This window comes from Oncorhynchus nerka, linkage group LG25 (genome assembly GCF_034236695.1).
Source record: "Oncorhynchus nerka isolate Pitt River linkage group LG25, Oner_Uvic_2.0, whole genome shotgun sequence".
Lineage (NCBI taxonomy): Eukaryota > Metazoa > Chordata > Actinopteri > Salmoniformes > Salmonidae > Oncorhynchus > Oncorhynchus nerka.
In genome coordinates this window covers 24,127,372-24,149,226 of record NC_088420.1, presented here as the reverse complement: position 1 = coordinate 24,149,226, position 21,855 = coordinate 24,127,372, and the positions used below count along the sequence as shown (strand labels likewise).

Here is a 21,855-nt window from a genome sequence, read left to right as displayed (position 1 = left end):
TACTATTACCAAATTTCTTACACCTGTCAAATCCTCAGATCTTTACAAGTGCATAGAGTGTAGGGTCAATGGGTCGATTTGGGATTGGACCAGAGAGTCACTGACATGCTCACTGATAGTTATTCAAATCTTACTCTACCCAAATTTGCTTGTGTAATTTGATATACAAGTGTGTGTGTGTGCGGTGAGTGACTCATAAACTCATCTCCTGTCCTAATCAGAATAACCTAAAACCTTTCTGTGTTTTTTTACAGGTTCCTTCCATCCACTAAGCAGTTTGATACTACTGTAGGTCACATGAACCATGACTCCCACTGGGCACTGGAGGGCACTTGGCGCAGGGTGATAAAGAAGGCTACAGTCACTATGTCTGGCACATGCTCACACACACACATCCTCACTCAAATGGGAATAAGCACACACACACATACGCATGTACAGATTTTAGACTGCACATACACACACACACTCGCTGATAGTCTGTCTGAGTTGGACATGACTCACCTCCTCTACCTGGAGTACTGCCAACCCTCTCCAGCCTCTCCCTCCTTCATCTGTGTGAGCCCTTCAATTTACTCTAGCACCACCATAGAGCATTTCAATAATTACAATTAGCGTTAATCACTAGTCTAACACTTAGGTGTAAGAACTGCAGCATGTTACTTAACACTTAATACATTGATTTATTGCATTGAGCCTGCTGTGAATGGGTTTTCTAAGGTGAGTGAAAAAAAATGCATTCAGGTTTTTTCAGCATAGACCTACATCTCAAAAACAATGGTTGAGAGAGGTTAGCTTTATAATGACGAGCGCAAATTCTCCTCGCAGTGCTGAAATCTGAGAAGGGTAGCATCTGAGGCATCAGCTGTGGTCTCAACATAATGACAGAATTAGAGGAAATTGGGGAAATTATACATTTCTATCATAGAAGAGCAGTAAATCAGAGAGGATCCACTCAAATGACTATCCTCTCTTTCTCTTGCTGTCTTCATTTCTCTCTCTCTCACCTTCCCTCCCTCCCTCTCTCCCTAATCCATATTGGCCTCCGGAGACACATGTTTCGAGACTCCTACATATCGCCCCACCCTCGTCACCACCACTATACATCCACCTCCACAAGCAGTGTGTGAACAAACCCAGAATAACAATGTGATCTTATTTTACCTCTTAAAGGCACAGGGCCATTGCGTCAGGAGCTGCTATTTAAGCTTTCTCTCTGAATGTTTTCAACATAGGTAGATGTATTCTTCTCTTCTGGTAGGTGTGGTCAGTGTTATACTGCTTTAAAAGGGAAGTGAATGTGAAAGGCTTGCTATTTTTGTGGTTGGGGCAAAGTACTTTTGTTATGTACTGTTGCTTCTGATTGCACAACATATCAAAGCAATCTTTAAAATTATATATCATAGTGCCACAAAAACCCATTGTCCATTGCTATCCTATTTTAGCAGATGTATTGCTTTGCTCTGCTTGTCAGTTTTGGGCTTGGCAATGGTGCTCAGAACCAGGGCAGACAGCTGTGTTGATATTCCTAACCACCGTGCTGCTACATCTGTATTGCTTGCTGTTTGGGATTTTAGGCTGGGTTTCTGTATAGCACTTTGTGACATCTGATGATGTAAAAAGGGCTTCATAAATACATTTGATGGATTGTTTTGTGGCATAATCATGTGAGATAAACAACATGCCATGGCAGCCAAGCCTGAACACATCTAGGCTCACACTGCCTCTGAAATGCTGCATCCACAGAATAACAATCAACATCTAACAGAGAGCCCACTGCCAGGGCACAGCAATATCTGCTGCAGTCAATGAACTTCTGTGGAAGCACTGTTCCAGCCAGCACTATGAGAAGGCAGGTGCCATCCGACCATCAAAACATGCACTTACAGCGTCCCCCTCTGTCTGATTGTATATTAGCGCAGCTTTACTTGAATTAAATAATATGTTGACCTCATCTGCATTACACAGGCTACCATTATTTGAGGTTGCACAGACACACATACTAGACAAGTTTACATGTGCACGTGTTTTTGGCATTCCTTACTCTTCTCTCACATCATTTGAATTATTAGTAATGGTTTGAGGCCCTGAGTGAATAATGGGACATTGTAAACCGGAGAAAAAGAGAGAGATGGCGGTGGCCTGCACATCTGTCATCCAGTTGGGTGGAAAGGGTGGCTTTTTGCTTAGAGAGAATATGAGGAGGCGGTGAGGCAGTCAGCGCTGGGTGGAAAACTGTGGTAACGAACAGGAAGCCGCAGAGCGTATGTGTGTAGGAGGTAAGGCAGAGGATAGCAGCACTCATGTTGGCCTGTTAGCTCTGGTATTTATAGCCTGGCTGTGGTTGGCACCAATATGCTCCTTGGTCTTGTCTAGTGCAAGAACAGCAACATCAGAGGGGCTGCAAAACTGTAAATCTGATCAGGCCGGTCTGGTGTATAGGAATTTGAATGGCAAACCTTTGGTTTGTATACTTATTAATGAAGCCTATTTACAGTAGTTTTGGTTTATCAGAAAACATCCCAATCCAGAGACCAGAGCAGCGAATTTGGGAGTACAGTGGCCATTTGCTGCCATTGAAAACGATGCAGATGTCCTATATTGGGTTAATAATCTTTGCACGAACTCTGCAACTGTCAGTCCAAATCTTTCACCAAGTGTATTCGGAATATCATGAGATAATATCACACATGAAAATACAGTATACCTAGCCTACCCACACTTGTTTTATTTTATTTGGCCTCCCCTGTACACTACATGATGTTTTACCGCCGTCAGGTGGACTGCGCAAAAACTACTCGCCGCATGCACACCGTTCTTATTTTACCTCCATGATGCGCACGCCCCTTTTGCTATTTATTCATGACTCACGCAGATGCTCATATATTGGAGCCATTTTGACATATTTCTCAGACGACGCCAAACCACACAAAGGTAAATGTTTACTCACTCAATTCTAATCATTACCGGGTAAATGTACCACAATGCCTTTTAATTTACTATGGAAAATAATTGTCTTTGACCATTTACTTTCTAATCAACGTTCGCTTTGCAATTTGGCAAGCAAACGTGTTCATGACGAAGGAATTGAAGCGATTATAACGTTAACGAGCTAGCGTTAGCCATGATTATTCCTCAGGCCCCCGTCCTCGTGTGTACCTTTACTCGGTATGTAACGTTATTCGATTTCCAGTGCCAATGTTTACTTGTTTTTTCACGTTATTTGCCGTTACAACTGGATGGTAATTTCAAAGCCAAATTCGGTATAGTAACTTGCTAACAACGTCGTTGGTAGTTACCTACAAAATGGCCGTCCGATAATGCACGTTTCATTAGCTAACATTAACCGTTAACTAAGTAAAGTAACTAGATATATTTTGGACGTCGGCGTGGCAACATGTTATTTTACTGCCGCTGTTTAGGTAACGTAAACGAATTACCAGATAATACGCTAGCTGACGTTGCAAGATAGGCCAAATCGGGGCCAGGTCATGTTTACTTGTGCGGATTGAAATGGCTAATGGGACTGGTTTATCGTTCGCCTGCTAACGTTGAGCTAGTTTGTTAACTATCCTTTGTGTGCTGCCTGTTTTTTTGGCTAGTGCCTCTCTAGCTAACATCAGCTCAAGGTTATGGTGGGTACTTGCCTGTTTGGTTAGTCACCATGGTTGAGCATTTTCCCACTGTTTCCCAGGTAACTAGGTAATTTAACTAACGTTAGTAAATTGGCCTGCTAAATTATAGCGAGTGTATGACGTTAGGTAACTTTATTGCACGGGTTAAAACACGGCTGCTGCACGCATTTAAACTATTGGTGGAAGAAAATTGCCTTATCGCCTAAAATGTATGGCTTCATAGCAATTTGCGCTTCTGGTGCCATCCGTATGTGAAATTGTTTTTCTCCGTTGTATTTCCTTCAGTTCTCAAAACAGTGAATGTCTTCTAAACAATGTGTGTGTGTGTGTGTGTGTAGGCCAGGCGCTTATTTTTCTCTCTAGATAAAGATGTCTGACGAAGGAAAGCTTTTTGTTGGAGGATTGTGTTTTGACACAGATGAAACTTCACTGGAAGAGGCGTTTTCCAAGTATGGCAACATTGCTAAAGGTATGTTGCCTCTCCAGGACCTGGTTAACAGTTTGGCAATGATGCTTGTGTTGCCTCAAGTAGGTTTTGGCCATATGGGTGGTTGATAAATAAAATAAAAACTTTTTAATCCCCCCCCCATACACAGTTGATGTTGTAAGAGACAGAGAGACTCGGAGGTCCAGAGGTTTTGGCTTTGTGACTTTTGAAAACCCTGAAGATGCCAAAGACGCAATGGCTGCAATGAATGGCAAGGTGAGGGGATTCTTTCCACAGACGCATGCAGATCTTCCACTAATATAAACCACTGGTATTTACTTACACCCCCCTTCAGTCTGTTGATGGCAGGATGATCCGTGTGGATGAAGCTGGCAAGTCGGGAGGAAGATCTGACCGTGGTGGTGGTGGCGGCGGCTTCAGGGGGGGTTCTGGCGGCTTCAGAGGAGGAAGAGGTGGGCATGGTTATTTATGAGGAGTTAAGGGCTGGCATTGCGAAGTGGTTAGCTTACGTTTGCTCTGTCACACCCCTCTTTTTAGTTGACCTTGCGCCAAACTGAACGGTCTTTGACTGAAATGCTCTTATTTTTGCCGTAGGTGGCGGCTATGGTGGAGGAGACAGAAGCTATGGTGGTGACAGAAGCTATGGTGGAGGAGAGAGAAGCTATGGTGGAGGAGAGAGAAGCTATGGAGGTGACAGAAGCTATGGAGGTGACAGAAGTTACGGTGGTGGGGGAGACAGAAGTTACGGTGGTAGCTACAGGAGTGGTGGATACTCCTCTGGGGGTGGCAGCGGAGGTTACAGAGAGGCCAGGTAAGACTTAATTTAATGGTTTTATTTTTCTCTAAAGTGCTGACCTAAGTGATCAGTCAACTGGTTTTAGTAACATTAATAGGCGTTTAGCTTCAGAAGTTGTTTTTCTAGGATAATCATGTACTTTTCCTTGGTTTCCGTTAACCAGCGTTCATATGTGCACATTTTTAGGAGTGGTGGTGAAAGTGGTTATGGTGGCCGCTCTGGGGGATCCTACAGAGACAGCTATGACAGCTATGGTAAGTTTGATGTAGCCTAGTTGCCATGAACTCACTGTTGGTATGGACTAGAAATGTTTAGTACGGACTGGACATGATTGCATAGACTCCCAGAATGGCACTTTTAAGACTTTTGTTGCTCAGTATCCGAAAGCCTGTGCCCTCTTGGATTAGCATGTTAAAATACCCAGGCCTGCTCAAAAATCCAGCTCTGCCACCCACACAGAAGCAGAAAGACATTTCAATATTTTTTTTCACTGAGTCAGTTTTCTTTTGAAGAGGCATAAGTTCACGTCCAATGCCCCTTGCCCTGATGCTTTACTGTTTCAATGAGAACTGTGGCACAAAATATGAATAGGTTCTAGTCTACTGTGTGAGAAATGTCCGACTGCTGCAGTGCCTTTACACTTGTGGCTTCTTCTTGTCCTCAGCTACACACGAGTAAAAACAAAAACAAACTTCCTGATTGCAAGATCGTCCCTTCGCTGGCTGTTTTTTAAAAGATGCGCTCTTCGAAGACACTTTTTTTTCTTCTGTTTGTGGTATCTGGTTCTAGTGTTTTCTTTAACAAACTTGGCAGTATCTTTAGTTTTTTTGTGTTGTGTTCTACAGGATCTGTCATGGCAGTAATTGAAATCCTGTAGCGTTTAATTACTGTAAGCCTTGACGCTCACTAAGGATCTTAATACCTTAAGTTCAGTATGCCCTCCTGGTGTTGCAGGAAGAGTGGACACTGGGAGAATCAAATTTGATCATTAATGGCTTTATTTGCAATGAAACCTGTTTCCACCGTTAACTCGTAATCTGTTCAACACAGCCTGATAGCTTCTAAGACAAATTCAGTCTTGCCCATGTTCCTGCTCAATCGGAAGACTCAAATATCAGTAGTAACATGTTTCCATTTAAGCTTATTTTAACTGGCGTTGTGAATTCTGGACTTTAAAATAAATCTGTGAAATTTACACTAGAAGCTTGACAAGCTGTGATGTGCTCCTTCAGTTCTGTAATGCATTCCTTTAGTGTAACAAGGTAGGAATGCTAAGTGAGAGCATGGTTTCCAGCAGACCACCTTGATATTGCTAAAGATTTGTAAATACTCAGTATCCAAAGAGTGAATGACTTACTGGCAAAATAACTTAATTTCATTGAAAGGTATACTAGGTGTTTGCAGCCTTCTGCAGTTGGCCTAAGGTACTTTGCTCTTCTCAAACGTGCATAATATGATGGACTCAACATTCACGATCACTCAATGTTACTACAAGGATATGTGCTCTGTTCTGTGTACAAACACCCAATTTTTTTTTTTGTATATCCTGGCTTCATGAAGCCTATTAAACAATCCGTTGAAAATGCTCTGATTTCTTGTGCCTTCAAAGAACTTAAGCCTGTTCAAACTAAGCCAGCTGAATGTTATGCAATGCGAGTCTGGTAGGGAGTGATGTTGAGAAATGAAAGCATAGTCTCTGCTGGAAAGGGTATTCTGAAAGGTGGGATCTCATTTTGGAAGGGTGGCTGACTTAATACTCAGAGGATGCTAAAAGATCTAACCTGAAACTAGTCATTGTGGGGGGCCTGGGTGTGTTGCAAGCAGAATAGAAATGAAATGTCGTGCTGGCACTGGTTCTTTTATAATGCTTCATTGCGCCCAAGAGCTCTACTATCGTTTTGGAACTCAACAAAGTCCTTGGAGAATGAAGTGTTGTGCCTACCGACACGTGAATCCGCTCTGGTGAATGCTGCTCTCTTGGCTAGTTCATAAGTGGAAATAGGCCAGTAATGTGAGGTAAAGACTTTTGCTCTCCTGTTCGCATCCCTCAAGTTCTCATTTTGATGTCCATCTTAACTGCCTTCAACTTTACCCAACTGCCGCTGTCACTTCCTCAGGCCCTAGCCGTTACTGTTCAGAACCCTGAGTTGCATGAGTACGTTCAGTAGCGTATCCTGTTTTTTGTGTTTTTTTTTTTTGAATTTTCACCCTGTCCCCATAGACCATTGGGACTACTAGACACTGAAATGACCATTGAGCTTTTGAAAATTCCATAAGTTGTCATGGCTCAAGTATCCCTAGTGTAAAACAAGATCCTCCCAGTTTTGATCTGTGAAACTACAAGTATTGTTCTCCCAGTGATTGCAAAAGATGTCTTCATCTTAAAGGTAGACTCAGCAAAATGACGTTGTCACAAGCAGAAGTGCAGACATTGATTGGGACGCAATAGACTTGGTCACACTCTGCACAGGTTTGCTTCACAGCGTTTTAGCCAGGGCACCAAAACAGCGAAGTTGTTGAGCCTTGTGCTTCAAGCGTTTTGTAGTTGGAAATAGTGGAAATTGGCCCACTATGCTTTTCACTTTCTGCATCTATGTCATATTGCTGAGTCTACCTCAATTCTAGACAGCTATCACCTTTCTACTTTTGCTTGTCAAGTTTATCACAATGTAATTTGTTTTGTATAAACATCTTAACATTCAATCGACTTGATAGGATTAACACTGTCTAATGCTAGAAGTTGATGCTGTTTAGCGCAGCTGTAGTTCATGTTGATAATGATAAACAAATGCATGTCATATTGTTGCCCTCAAAAGCTGTACTCAACTAATTACACTCTTGTTACTCGATCAGGTTAAACTAAGCGTTGGATGTGAAAGCCTGCTTTAAAACGAGGTTGTGGACTTCGACGCTGACTGTTCCGTTCCAGTGCTTCCTTGGAGGTGGGTATTCTCTGACGTGTACTGAATGCCTTCGAGCTGATGTCATGGGCCTTGTTTGTGTTCCCCTTAAATGACTCACTGATCTGACACATTTATTGATGAAGGCAGTGTTGTGAAACCCTGCTTTTATCTGTCCTTTTGTCAGATGAGATCAGGTGTCACTCACGGAAGGGTTCATATTTACAGTATACAACCAGTGCATGTTTTAAATTGGCTTGTAATAAGGCTATGGTCCCACTCAGATACATGAAATTGTATACGACCTACATTGTCTGTTTGTCCATCAAAGATACAAGTCAACTTTTGACCGTGTTCAGAATAGTTGCATCAATAGTTGCAGTTTTTTTTGCTCAATCCCGGTGTGTACGACCTTGTAAGAACTCCCTACAGAATATGCTTATACCAATCCAATGCTTTTAAGTGTGGGGAGAAGTACACACTTGGTAAGAATTGGGGATGCATGCTGTTGATCTGACTAACAGTAGCGTATGGTGCAACTAACTTCAGTTTACATTTATAGCAGTGCACTCCTATCATTTTACTGTATTCCTTCTGACTAATTCTAACTTTATTCCAGGTTCACCACAGGATGGTTTGCCCTGAAACAGCTCCTTGGAAAATCGTCACCAGGAGATATCTAAGACTGAACTGGAGATGTGCTGCTGAACTGGACTTGTTGTTTAGTCAAGACCTGCCTTGGAATGGGAGTGCATATCTGAACCAGATTTTATATATCCATGATGTTTACCAAACTGATTGTCATTCTGGCCTGTCAATGCAGTACCTGTATTACAAGTATACACTTTGTATTTTTTGGTGAAGTACTCAAACGAACGTCTTGGAAATTGAATGGATTAAAAAAAAAATCTGATTGGTTGTCTCTTGCACATTTTATGGGATGTTCTTGTAATGTCTGTAGTACAGTACACATATTTCTGATGGTAAATAGACTTTCCATTCAGGACTACTCATGGATGTATTGACCCAAAGATAGGCAAATGCACAGGCAGTTGGCTGTAGTTGACCCTCCAACGTAACAAATTTACTTTGATTTTTAAAAAAAGCTGTGGAGAGAACCTCTGCTTAATATTCATAAGCTGGGCGTAACTGCAAGGGACGCATCAATACATATACCGGGAGGCCTCGCATCTCATTCATTCCCATCTGCTGCAGGTCGGTCGGAAGATATTCTGTTTTATCGGAGGTAAGCGATTGTAATAACCATTTCCATAAATGTTTGTGTTCGTAAAAGTATTTTATTTAATTCGTGACAGGCGCTACCAAGATTGTGGCAGGCTAAATGAGTGTGACATCACCCGAGGAGGAGTCTGAAGGTGGCTCAAGATGCAGCTAACTAGCGAGCAGGTAGCCAACGATAACATCATCATGATAGTAAATTGTGTTCGATGTCCGAATTAATGGGCAATTATATTGTGGTGTGCGGAACAGACCAACGTAATTACATTTGTCATAATGCCGATACCCACATTTTGCTATTCAAGTGAGCGTGCTCCGAAACGTTAGTCGATGCAATGACGCAGTGATCGCTGGCTAGAGTCAGGGGCCATTAGCACTATCATAAATGGCGCCGTTGTGGTTGTTGAACAACAAAGGGAGTTTCACAGCTAGGCCTGGGACATGAGGGGGCGGGGAAGACGATGTCGCTTACTGATTTGTACTAAAAACGGAACTGAATCGCACGCACTCATCTGCTTGTGGAGCGAGGACCGCTTTTTGTTGCGAAAACGCTAATTTCATTGGCTAGGTACCGTGAACTAGCTAGCTACGGTAGCGTTATATTGGGAAAGAGAGGACGAGAAGGCAGTGCTAGCTACCGGGGGGGGGGTAGGTAAGGATGGTCTTGGGCCTTTATGAGCTAAGCCCCCCCATACACGCATTTGTTCTTCACTCGCTGGCACTTGACTGGTTTTTATCAAACTTGCTAGGTTACCTTCATGTTGGTAATACAACATACTTGGCATTGGGTAAAAATACAAATCAGAATCGAGCCAAACAACTTAAAAATAATTGTGTTATTGCGTGTGTAAGTGCACCATTGCAAGAATAGAACAGAGGTTTGCATCCAATAATAACCTATCCAGTGGCGTAGGCACTGCCAGGCCCACCTAAAAAAAAACTTTTATATATATATATACACTCAGAACTCATCCCATCCACCAACGAATTCCAGCCCTGCTGCTAACAGTTCATTGCAAATAAATCATTGCACCCATAACATGTTTAATAAACATGTTATTTCTTCCGTTCTGCAGTGGTGAAAAGGAAGGATGTCTGACGAAGGGAAGCTTTTTGTGGGTGGCCTCAGCTTTGACACTAACGAACAGTCATTAGAAGATGTATTCTCCAAATATGGGCAAATATCTGAAGGTAAGCGACTAACTGTTGGATATTGGGTGCAATGTAAAATATATATTAAAAAAATATGTATCTGGTGGTCCACTATTTGAACATGCTTTGAATGATACACGTCTTGCAAGGTTGTCTTGTGTCTCTATAGTCTTTAAATACAATTTCTCTGTCTAGTTGTTGTAATTAAAGACAGAGAAACTCAGAGGTCCAGGGGCTTTGGTTTCGTCACCTTCGAGAACCCAGATGAGGCCAAGGATGCTATGCTGGCCATGAACGGCAAGGTGACAATTAAACCTCAACTCCGCCCTGAAACACAACTCTGTCTTGACTGTGCAACAACGATATTAATGGTGTATTCTTTATATCCCCAACCCTTTCTGTGTCAGTCTCTTGATGGCAGACAGATCCGTGTCGACCAGGCGGGCAAATCTGGCGGTGGTGGCAGGTCCGGAGGCGGATTCCGAGGGGGCTCTTCAAGCGGCAGAGGAGGTGGAGGAGGATACTTCCGTGGAGGCAGAGGTGGTGGTGGTGGAAGAGGTGGGCGTGGCTTCTCACGAGGCAAGTTTGTTGTTTTCTATCCTACAGCATCCTGACCTTGAGTGTCCCTCCCTCGTTTGCCTTGGAGTGACTGACACCCCAGTCCCAACCCTACAAAGTTGTCCTCACACCTGCGCTAGCCTGGGATTCTGTGGCTTGCAGAACTAACCAGAAGTAGTCAGTGTGTATGCGTGCACCCCGCACTCTGACCCCCCGATCCCTCATCCTTAATAACCACTCCTATGTTCCCATGTCTTTTTGTTTTGCAGTGACTGTTGCTGTTGTCTAGTAGCTGTTGAGGTTTGATTGAGACATCTGTTGGGCTACTGATAGCATGTCCAAACTGAAGAGTGGTGTTCGATATTCACATTTAACCATAAGATTAGTGCATGGCTGCTTTTAGCATTCCTTTGAGTCAGCTGTTAACCACAAGTTATATTACAGGTGGTGGAGACCGGGGATATGGTGGTGGACGTTACGACAACAGAAGTGGAGGCTCATACGGATCAGAAAGAGGCTACTACAACAAAGACAGGTGAATAGTGATATACCACCTCAGCTACATAAAGTCACATTTGCATATACATAGCTACTATATGTTAGCAATTGATAGAATTTGGGAAGACAAAGGAAGAGTATAGATCCTATAGGTAAATCACAATGCATTTTAAGGAGCTATCTGCCCATTTTGACAGTAGGCAAGCACTTTTAGGAAGACCATTTTGAATTTGATGTTACTCAACTTGCTTCTGCTCGTCAAATTCTTGTTTACTGATGGACATTTCTTCTTCTGTCCACAGAGCACAAGGAGGAGGATATGGAGATCGTTCAGGAGGTTCGTACAGAGACAGCTACGATAGCTATGGTGAGGCTTCTTATAAGCTTACACAAGTGTAGGGAGTCAGGATAGGCAGCCAATCTGGTGCCTGGACAGCAACATCCCTGAAAGCTGACCATAGATTTGGAATCGGCCAATCAACACCAGAGCCGAGGCAGGTTCTTGCCCTGTATAGCAGCTGGATGGGCTCCTCTCGGACCGGGTTTGCCCCCTATGGTCTTGGACCAACTGATGGATGAAAAGATCAGTGAAATTAGTCATTTTCTCAATGTATGAGGCCTTTAGTCATGTGTAATGGAGAAATGGGTTCCCTATTCCCATTCTTTCCTGACCATATTGAGAAATACACCATCCCAAGTTACACTTTTGGTGTTTCACAATATGTGGTACATAATTCATCTTCAAGAATAAAGAGTTGCAAATGAACCTAGTGGTGGACACTGGGTATTTCTTACAAACATGCCCTACCAGGTTAGTATTGGAAAATGGGAGTCATTTGGTGTTAAAGGTATGTGGTATAGGAAAGACTCAATATACAACATCCATTCCTTTAGGGAGCATCTGTGGAAGAGGGTCTGCAGATGGGCCTTAGTGTACTTGTGTTTCCCTCCTTGTTGGAGAACCTGGGACCTCGTCATTAACCACTGGGCTTTCTCTTCTCTGAACAGGCGGTGCTGTTGTCAGTGGCGCACAGTGAGGCTGACTCCTGTAGTTGAAATATGTTGAAGGCCCAGTTTAGCACTGCAGAAAGCCAAGGTAGGCTGACCTCGGTCTGCAACTGTCTTGGCGCGAGCTGTCCTACAGGGGCCATAGCATTAGCCCTCTACTTCCTGCTTTTCTTGTCATAAGCTTTTTCTCTCTGTCTTGTAGCAGCTTTTTTGTAGAGGTGTATTTTCCTTTGCTTCTTTGCCTTGCAGTACAAGGATCTGCACACACACACACACATGGAGCCAGTCACCTTTCTTGTTGACGTAATTTGCATATAGTAGTAGCAGGATTGCCTTGTCTGTCTGCTCTGTAGTTTTGTTGTTTAAAGTTTTCTATCCATGGAATAAGCCGACGTACAATTGCTTTCATCGAGCGGAGGTTGACTGCGCTTGCTAAATAGAAACAAAAAGGTTCTTAATCAGCTGGCCTGCCTTCAGATAGAGTATTTGTCACAGAAAATGTAATTCACTCCAGCATAATTTGCTACCACTTCTAAGTATCTTCAAAAGGAATTAACGTTCAGTAGCAGCAGGGCCCCTTTCGAGAGATACGCCCCCTACCATCCACAGAATCAAGGTAACCTGTGTGTGTCTTTCCAACTTCTCTGCAGGTGACGAGGGTGGCTGGTAGGACAGTGGCGTCCGGAAGCCTGTCGTCTGGGCACGGCCCCTCACCCCGAACCGGCGGCCCCATCCCGATGACGGCGGGCCTGGCCTGGTCCTAGCCCAGCGCCTGCTGCTCCGCGACACTTTAAATCTTCTTCTGAAACCCACCATGTAGATAAGAGCAGTCCTGGATAAGTGCGGGGAGGGCTGGCTTGCACTCCGAGCCACCCACCACCGGTCTGTTCCAAGTTTTTGTTTTTTACTTTCTGATCCTCCTTATTTGTTATTGAAAACCGCAGAGAACGACATTTTTATTTACAGTTTTTGTGGGGAGATCGAAAGAGCAAGGCTCATGTGCTGTAGGCCTTTGCCTCACTTTGGGCTGTGCACAACCTGAAAGACAGGGAATGTATCTTGGATAGAGAATGGTAATGCTGTTGTAGTTTCAAAGCTCTGCTCTGTAACAAAGTATGAAAATGCTTGCACTTATTTTGGTTGATTTGATTGTGACTGCTTTGCCACCCATTAATGGTGATGAGTCTGAATGAGGGAAATGTACACAAATGTCTGAAACCTTCCATCACCACCATGTTTGCACTGTTCTACCTGACAGAGGGAGGGATGGTGGAGACGTTCTCTAGTCCACTGGGCTTTTTAGGATCGCTGTGGGTTCTGGTAAATGAAGAGGGCCTACTCAATTGTTTTCTGGATCACTGATCTGTTGTTTGACTGACCTACATGGCAGGTTCTTGTCTAATTTATTTTGGTTTCTACGGAGAACGTTTTTTATTTTATTAGCTGCACATTTTGAATAAGGAACTGTCACATGACAGTTGAGTACACAGCGGTGAATTCATGTGAAGCGGGCCAGTTCTTAAAGGTAACTACTACTTATGAGCTCTTTTCAACAAACCTACTTTTTATGAGGGTACAAATGGAGTGATTTCACAACTGTTCTCGTCATAGCATCAGATTGGTTTTGTATTTGATTTTTCTTTAAGCATTCTGTATCTTCATGGTTGTATTTTTCCTAAATAAAAAACCTTTACAAATCTCTGGTGCTGGTTTTGATATAGGCCACATTATAGGCATATTCTTTTCTCATTTGTATGCGTTTCAAAAAGAGGTGACTTGATTGATATACATTTATGAGATTATATTGAAAGTCGTATCTGGGTAGAAATGAAATGATATTGTCTGAGGTACACTCACATCTGCTAATGAATATTAATATAAAAGTCATGCTGGCTATTGGAACAGCCCCACATGAGATCATTATTTTCTGGAAAGTCTGGTAATAAGTTGTGCATGAAACTACAGCTATAGGGTTTATAGGCCATGCCAGTATAAAACAATTCCAGCAGGGGCTGTCTTCTTATTCTGTAAAAAAAACAATGCATGTGTAGACAAACTAAGGAGTGTCCCGTCTACCTGTGGTCCGATCAAACCAATGACTCACCAGTATTCAACAGATCTAGAGGACTGGCATGCCAGGGTTCTAATATAATGGCTCGATATGATGCTATCATGCTGCATTAAACAATGGAACTACATAACGCCAATTCATTACAGCCGGAAGTGACTTTTCATAGCAGTTTCGGAGAGCATTTTCTCTAACCCTTTTCCTAACCTTAACCTAATTATCCTAAGCCGTTTTTAGGGAATCTCATATTTGATTTCATCTCATATTAGTTTTCATCTCTGTCACAATATTAGTAATCAAAATCCATTCCAGACTGTTTTAATGTATTTTACATGGACAGTATGTTATCCAGATGTGCACAAGGGGGCAGTCTTGTCTCAAAGATCTTTGGTGTGTTCAATGTATTTTACTATATATTTTCAATTTACTGCTCAATGAAATGAACCATTTACCAGATATATGATTGTTGCCTTACTGGTGAAGGGACAACTTGATAAAAGCGCATCTTATCCGTTTGCTCGGATATTCACAAAATAAATGCGTCCAATAACATCACCCTACTCTACTGTTTAATCCCACAGTAAATAATTGAAGATTTAAAACTGCTGCAGCACAGAACAGGATTTGAAGGCATTGTTTGACAGATGGAAATTCAGAGGTTTCAATTGTTACTGCATGTAGGGGCATATAAGGCTAATTTCCTGCAATTCTACACGTTTTTCCATGATTTATGTCTCATATTTATGATTTATGTCTGATATAAAAACACTTAACAAAGAGCTGCAGTTAATATCAGAATTGGTAGCAAGGTACAAGTTAGTTCTAAATATTTCAAAAACTAAAAGTATTGTATTTGGGACAAATCATTGAAAAAATATTGTAATGAATAATGTGAAAATTGAGCAAGTTGAGGTGACTTAACTGCTTTGAGTAACCCTGGATTGTAAACTGTCCTGGTCAAAACATGTTAATACAGCACGTGGCTAAAATGGGGAGAAGTCTGTCCATAATAAAGCACTGCACTGCCTTAACAACACAGGTCCTACTGGCCCTAGTTTTGTCGCACCTGGACTACTGTTCAGTAATATGGTCAGGTGCCACAAAGAGGAACTTAAGAAAATTGCAATTGGCTCAGAACAGGGCAGCACGGCTGGCCCTTAAATGTACACAGAGAGCCAACATGAATGAATAATATGCATATCAATCTCTCATCGCTCAAAGTGGAGGAGAGATTGACTTCATCACTACTTGTTTTTGTAAGAAGTGTTGACAAGCTGAATGCACCGAGCTGTCTGTTTAAACTACTAGCACACAGCTCTGACACACATGCTTACCCCACAAGACATGTCACCTGAAGTCTCTTCACAGTCTCAAAGTACAGAACGAACTATGGGAGGTGCACAGTACTACATAGAGCCATGACTACATGGAACTCTATTCCACATCAGGTAAATGATGCAAGCAGTAGAATCAGATTTTTTTTTTAAAGAGGAAAATACACCTTTTGGAACAGCAGGTATCGTGAAGAGATGCACAGGTACAGACACGCATACGCACACAAACACTAGCACATGCACTCTACACACATGTACGTTGTAATATTGTTGTATGGTGGTATTATACATTTTATATTGTAGATATGTAGTGGTGTAATATGAAGTACCATTTTATCTTTGGTTTTGTGTGATGTAAGTGCCTTAATGTGTTTGGACCCCAGGAAGAGTAGCTGCTGCCTTGGCAACAGCTAATAAGGATCCCTAATAAATACAAATTCAAAAATGTGATATCTGTGTGAGAGTGACTAACAAATCAATGGGGGCCTCTAGAGGTCAGGGCCCCTGGGTACATGCCCTACGTGCCCAGTCGGTAATTTGGTGATGATTAGGCCATCTACAAGGTTTAGATAGCTGGCTAGACTACCTTACCTAGCAATACAAATTGTTTAGCTAGCATAGGTTAATTGAATGACTGTCAGTGACTGAGATTTTTAAAAACTGCTGATGCACAACCAAATTTCGAAATGACACCTTGTGTATTCTACTTTTCAAACTCTCTTCAGTAAGTTGAGAACTCCACTGGGAAGAAGAAGAAAAAGTATTAGGAAGAGGCGGCTCCGGGCAAAGACATTAACCAGCACTGGTAAATCAATCAGAAAGCAGGATAAGCACATTAGGATTCTTCACAGTATCATAGTCATGTTCTAGGCACCTGGTTGACCAAATTAACTAAATGTTTCTGGTCAGTGACATATCAATTCTTCATGGTGTCATTGATCTAGTCCAGGAAGTCAGGGATGCGCATGTAGATGTTGTTTCTAGTCTTGGTAGACACCACCCCATAGGCCACACCATTACAGACTAATGGACCACCAGAGTCTCCCTGGAAGTAACACACATAGACCACAATACCGAACAAATGAAAAGGTTGCCTGGTGACTTCTTCCACTGCTCTATGTTCACTACATACTTCAGTCTGAGACTTCCATAGTTGAAGTAGTTTGTGGTGACGTCAAAATTATGAATGTTGTACAAAACAAAGTCATCAGCAATTTGTTTCTTAATCCTGGTCCTGGGGATCCAAAGGGGTGCACATTTTTGTGTTTGCCTCAGCACTACACACCTGATTCAAATCATCAAAGATGACGATGAGTTGATCATTTGAATCAGCTGTGTAGTGTTAGGGCAAAAACAAAGATGTGCACCTACTTGGTTCCCCAGGACCAGGATTAAGAAACACTGAATTTGAGTATCACAGCCAATTCCGAATATTCAAAACACCTCTTTACCCACTTGTGTTTTAGCTCAACCCATTGTTTTCTAGGACCAATCAGAACGATTAGAATGTATTTGCGTTTTAGAAGTCATCGAGGAGCTACTCATTGCGGAGTACCTCCCCGAGAACAAATTAACGTCTGTGTGCGTGGCGTAGCGTTTGGCCAAAGCAAGGAGTTTACGTAGCTAGGCAAATGAAAAGGCACATTTCCCTTGGAATGATTCATGTCCTCAAACCAAAGGGAAACTATAATTTCCTTTCATTCCTCTCATGTTATTTCCCCTTTAACATTACATACTTTCAGACGCCACTTACCTGAGCAGGTTCATTTAGTCCTGATGAGCAGACCTGATGGTTGTCAGAGCAAAGTTGATTCTCATCCAGTGCCACATTGAGGTCCTGAAGCACAGGGGAGCCTTGCTTTACATTCCTGATAGTGTGTCCCCAGCCTGACACCAGACAGTCCTTGAGCACCTCATCTTTTGTCAGCGGGAGGCCAATGGGTCTCATATGGTCGGTGAAAACTGCAATCTCCTCCAGTTTTGAGGCAGAGCGAGCAGGTTTGTTGACGGTTACAATTTACATCCTTGGTTCTATAATCTATTCAGCAAGCCTGGTAGTTAATTTAATGGTGGTTAACTGTTTTTTACCAATCAATTGCATACTTTGACATTGTAGTGATAATGTGCATGCACAATTTCACCTGTGTAGGTAAAAATATGTGCAGCTTTAGGTCCTAGCTTGGACTTTTACCTTGAGTAGCATGATATCATTATTATATTCTTCATCATAATTTGGATGCGGAAATGCCTGTTTCACAAGCCTTTCCTGACCTTGCTCCTGCTGCACATTGTGGACTCCCTGCTTGGCCTTAATATATCTGTAGCATACACACAGACAGGCACAACGCAATGGAATATACTGTATTCTTACACATATCTGCAACTGACCGTAGTGGACAAACACAGACACTGATTGAAAACATAATGTCAATCTACCGTATATCCTTGCTTCCCGCTTGGTTCAACCTATGCTCTGACATTTCCCGTACGGAAAAACCACATTAATTTCACGCGAAGTGTTCCGAAAACACGTGTTCATGTGATCACGTAATCTTATGGGAAGTTAATGTGACAACATGTAAAGCAACATGTGATAACATGAAACTACATGTGAGCATGTTGTCACGGATTCCCCCTGTACTGCTGCTCCTTCCGTGCACCAGTTCCAGAGGTCTACGTCACCGGCCTCTAGGTGTCACTGAACTGTTTCATTACGCACACCTGAATACAATTCCCCTGATTAGTAATTTTATACATGTGCCCTCTGTTCACCATTGTTTGGTTGGTTATTGTTCCCATGTCTGTTGGTCTGGGAGTACATGTGCGTTGTTATTTCGGCTTTCGTGCTGCGTGTATTGTGCATTTGTTATTACGGGTCTCGCCCCGTGTATTTATTAGAGGTTTTATCTCGCTCTTTGGTTTGGGTTACAGCTCAATATTTTTGGAAACATGTTTGTTTTGGGCTTTGTCCCGATGCCTAGTCATGGCATTACTGTGCCTGTCTCCAATCATTTATTCAACGTGACACACATAAAGGGTTCCAAAAACATGTTTCACATGATTTCATGTTTTTTCTTATAAGGGTTAAATAGTCTGCAGTATATCTTAATGGAGCATGACTACATTTATTGGTAGGTTTTCCATACTGCACCTTTTATCTCAGCCTTTGGCTGTTGGAGGTCTTAGCCCTGGGCTAAGCTGTGTTTCATGTCTAAATGCTCCAAAGGGGACATTAGAAATACATTGTTAAAATGTGTAAATGCAACATTAGGAAGAGCTATGTGAAGCATGGGGTAGGATAGCCCTAGGCTAAAAACAGTAAAGATATTCAGGTGTGAAAAACCTAGAGACATTGAAATGGTACCCTATTAAAATGTTGGTGAGATTGCAGGAAAAATCCAATTTAAAGAGTAGTTTGACCAGCATGCATTCTAATTCTAGGCATAGAGTTATACGTTTCAAGGAGAAACAGTTGAAGCATTTATAGGGCAGATAATGGAGGCCAATGGGCTCCACACATTTTCTATTGGTTTTCCCTCACTAGATAAGCAGACATTACTGACCCCCCATTGCAGTGGGCAGCATTCATCACAAAGTCCTCTCTCTCACTAGAAAACCACAAAAGCTTCCTGGCTTCAGATTGTTGGCAACAGCTTTCTCCAGGAGAACCATGTAGGGTCTACTGTGGGCCACAGCCTCCTTGCCCCCATAGATACACCCTGCGTATACTGTGACAACATCAACAATCCGGATCCACTCAACCCATAATATCTCAAACGTTGTGGATTTTTCTTATTTGATACCACCTTGCATAATACCTGATTGGATTAGTAGTAGTAGACTGCAAAAGTACAAGACCCTGAATCAATGCATACAGTGTGCTCAAAGTATTGGGACTGACACAATTTTTTTTGTTATTTTGGCTCTGGATTTGAAATGATACAATGACTATGAGGTTAAAGTGCAGACTGTCAGCTTTTCCATCAGATTTCCATCTCCACTACTGTTCAAATGTTTGGGGTCACTTAGAAAAGTCCTTGTTTGGAAAGAAAAACACATTTTTTTGTTAATTAAAATACAAGAAAATTGATCAGAAATACAGTATAGACATTGATCATGTTGTAAATGACTATTGTAGCTGGAAACGGCTGATTTTTAATGGAATATCTACATAGGTGTACAGATGCCTATTATCAGTTTCATTAAATAGTACCTGCAAAAAACACCAGTCTTCACATCAACAGTGAAGAGGCGACTCCAGGATGCTGGCATTCTAGGTAGAGTTCCTCTGTCCAGTGTCAGTTTTGCCCATCTTTTCTTCTTATTGGCCAGTCTGAGATATGGCTTTTTCTTTGTAACTCTGCCAGAAGGCCAGCATCCCGGAGTCGCCTCTGCTGTTCACGTTGAGACTGGTGTTTTGCGGGTACTATTGAATGAAGCTGCCAGTTGAGGACTTGTGAGGCGTCTGTTTCTCAAACTAGACACTAATGTACTTGTCCTCTTGCTCAGTTGTGCACCGGGGCTTCCCACTCTTTCTGTTCTGGTTAGAGCCAGTTTGCGCTGTTCTGTGAACCTGAGTAGTACACAGCGTTGTACCAGATCTTCACTTTCTTGGAAATTTCTCGCATTGAATAGTCTTCATTTCTGAGAACAAGAATAGACTGAGTTTCAGAAGAAAGTTCTTTGTTTCTGGCCATTTTGAGCCTGTAATCGCACCCACAAATGCTGATGCTCCAGATACTCAACTAGTCTAAAGCAGGCCAGTTTTATTGCTTCTTTAATCAGAACCGTTTTCAGCTGTGCTAACATAATTGCAAAAGGGTTTTCTAATGATCAATTAGCTTTTAAAATGATCAACTTGGATTAGCTAACACAACGTACCATTGGAACACAGGAGTGATGGTTGCTGATAATGGGCATCTGTACGCCTATGTAGATATTCCATAAAAAATCTGCCGTTTCCAGCTACAATAGTAATTTACAACATTAGCAATGTCTACACTGTGTTTCTGATCAATTTGATGTTGTTTTAATTGACGAAAAATGTGCTTTTCTTTAATTAGCAAGGACATTTAAGTGACCCCCAAACTTTTGAACGGTAGTGTATATCAGGTGAACCATTTAGAAATTACAGCACTTAAAGGGAGAAAAAGTATTGGGACAAATTTACTGTAACTTTACTACTTAAAGTAAGCACTTTAACCTCCATAAGTCATTGTATCATTTCAAATCAAATGCGCTGTAGTAGAGCCACAACAACAAATGTCTCAATACATTTGGAGCTCACTGTACATGTGTCTAGGTATTTTATTTTTTGACCTTGTGTGTAGAAGAGGAGTATCAGGAGCAGAGTACCCAGGTTCAATGGAATGCCCATAGTGAATGGACTTCAGCTGAGCAATTGATGTGATTGGAGACCTGTGAGAAATGTCATTCACTGTCTCCTTTTACACTTCAGCTTTAAATAGGCCTTGGAGGAGACCAGGAACTAATCATCTATGCATATATGTTGAGTGATTGACACAGAGTGATGCATGACAGAGCTTAAACCCTTTCCCTTTGTGTGCATGTCATTTATTTCAGGTTGATATATTTGCATTTACTGCCTTCGAAGCACTACAAGCAAGACACCAATAGTAGTAATGTTGAAACTATAGCTAGGCTAGTTATGGACTGTAGGGGTCTTTCAGAGCATCATGGGACTGAAAGGAAAGAACATAAATGCCTTTGGGTGACATTGAACAAATATCCTGAGATTTATGTTTTGAAGATTTATATGATGTGAAAGTCGCTTCTTGTGTGTGACCCAAGGTTGACTCGTAATTTAGTCTACTGGTGCATAATTTAGCATAAATCAAGCCATATGGTGGCCTGTGATGCACATACTGTACATCTGTCAAAATGTACAATCGAATGCCTCTCATGTAAAAACAGTAGACAGCTTTGAAGATTCTCATTCCCTGTTCATGGCTCTTCCCTGTTCAAGGTCATGGCTCTTATAAGTCTCTTTTTCTGCCATCGGACCCCAGGTAACGTTATTTAAACTTAACCGTAGTCAATAGTATCGAAATAGGAATTGTTTGGTTTTAGGGTTCATTGTACCCAGTGCTTTGTGATCCGATAGGTTTGTCTGGTATGGGGAAGGCATTAAAGTCCTTTGGGAAGAAAACTAAAGGATCAAGTGACTAGAATCTCTTATATTATATTAACCTGCACAGA

The 21,855-nt window shown here is 42.0% G+C and overlaps 1 protein-coding gene and 2 pseudogenes across 9 annotated transcripts; 2 read left to right on the top strand and 1 right to left on the bottom strand.

The window, feature by feature from the left end:
- Positions 1-2,837: 2,837 nt before the first annotated feature.
- LOC115109256 (cold-inducible RNA-binding protein B-like) lies at positions 2,838-5,537 on the top strand (annotated as a pseudogene).
- A 3,379-nt stretch (positions 5,538-8,916) lies between these two features.
- Positions 8,917-13,933, top strand: LOC115109257 (cold-inducible RNA-binding protein B-like). Of its 9 annotated transcripts, none has more exons than XR_003860488.2 (8): positions 8,917-9,025; positions 10,095-10,209; positions 10,366-10,472; positions 10,578-10,749; positions 11,173-11,263; positions 11,529-11,563; positions 12,235-12,322; positions 12,885-13,933. XR_003860488.2 is itself a non-coding variant. In XM_065009683.1 (8 exons), exons 3-8 carry the CDS (start codon positions 10,110-10,112, stop codon positions 12,902-12,904), a joined length of 555 nt encoding a protein of 184 aa, XP_064865755.1. In that variant the 5' UTR covers positions 8,957-9,025; positions 9,096-9,186; positions 10,095-10,109; the 3' UTR covers positions 12,905-13,933. The 9 variants fall into 9 exon arrangements, 8 of the variants coding, with proteins under 8 accessions (XP_029489839.1, XP_029489840.1, XP_029489836.1 ...); XM_065009683.1 differs by lacking the exon at positions 12,235-12,322 and adding an exon at positions 9,096-9,186 and having other exon boundaries at positions 8,957-9,025; positions 11,529-11,593; XM_029633977.2 differs by lacking the exon at positions 12,235-12,322 and adding an exon at positions 9,074-9,186 and having other exon boundaries at positions 8,963-9,025; positions 11,529-11,593.
- Positions 13,934-16,552: 2,619 nt separating this feature from the next.
- Positions 16,553-21,013, bottom strand: LOC135564594 (duodenase-1-like; annotated as a pseudogene).
- Positions 21,014-21,855: the final 842 nt, after the last annotated feature.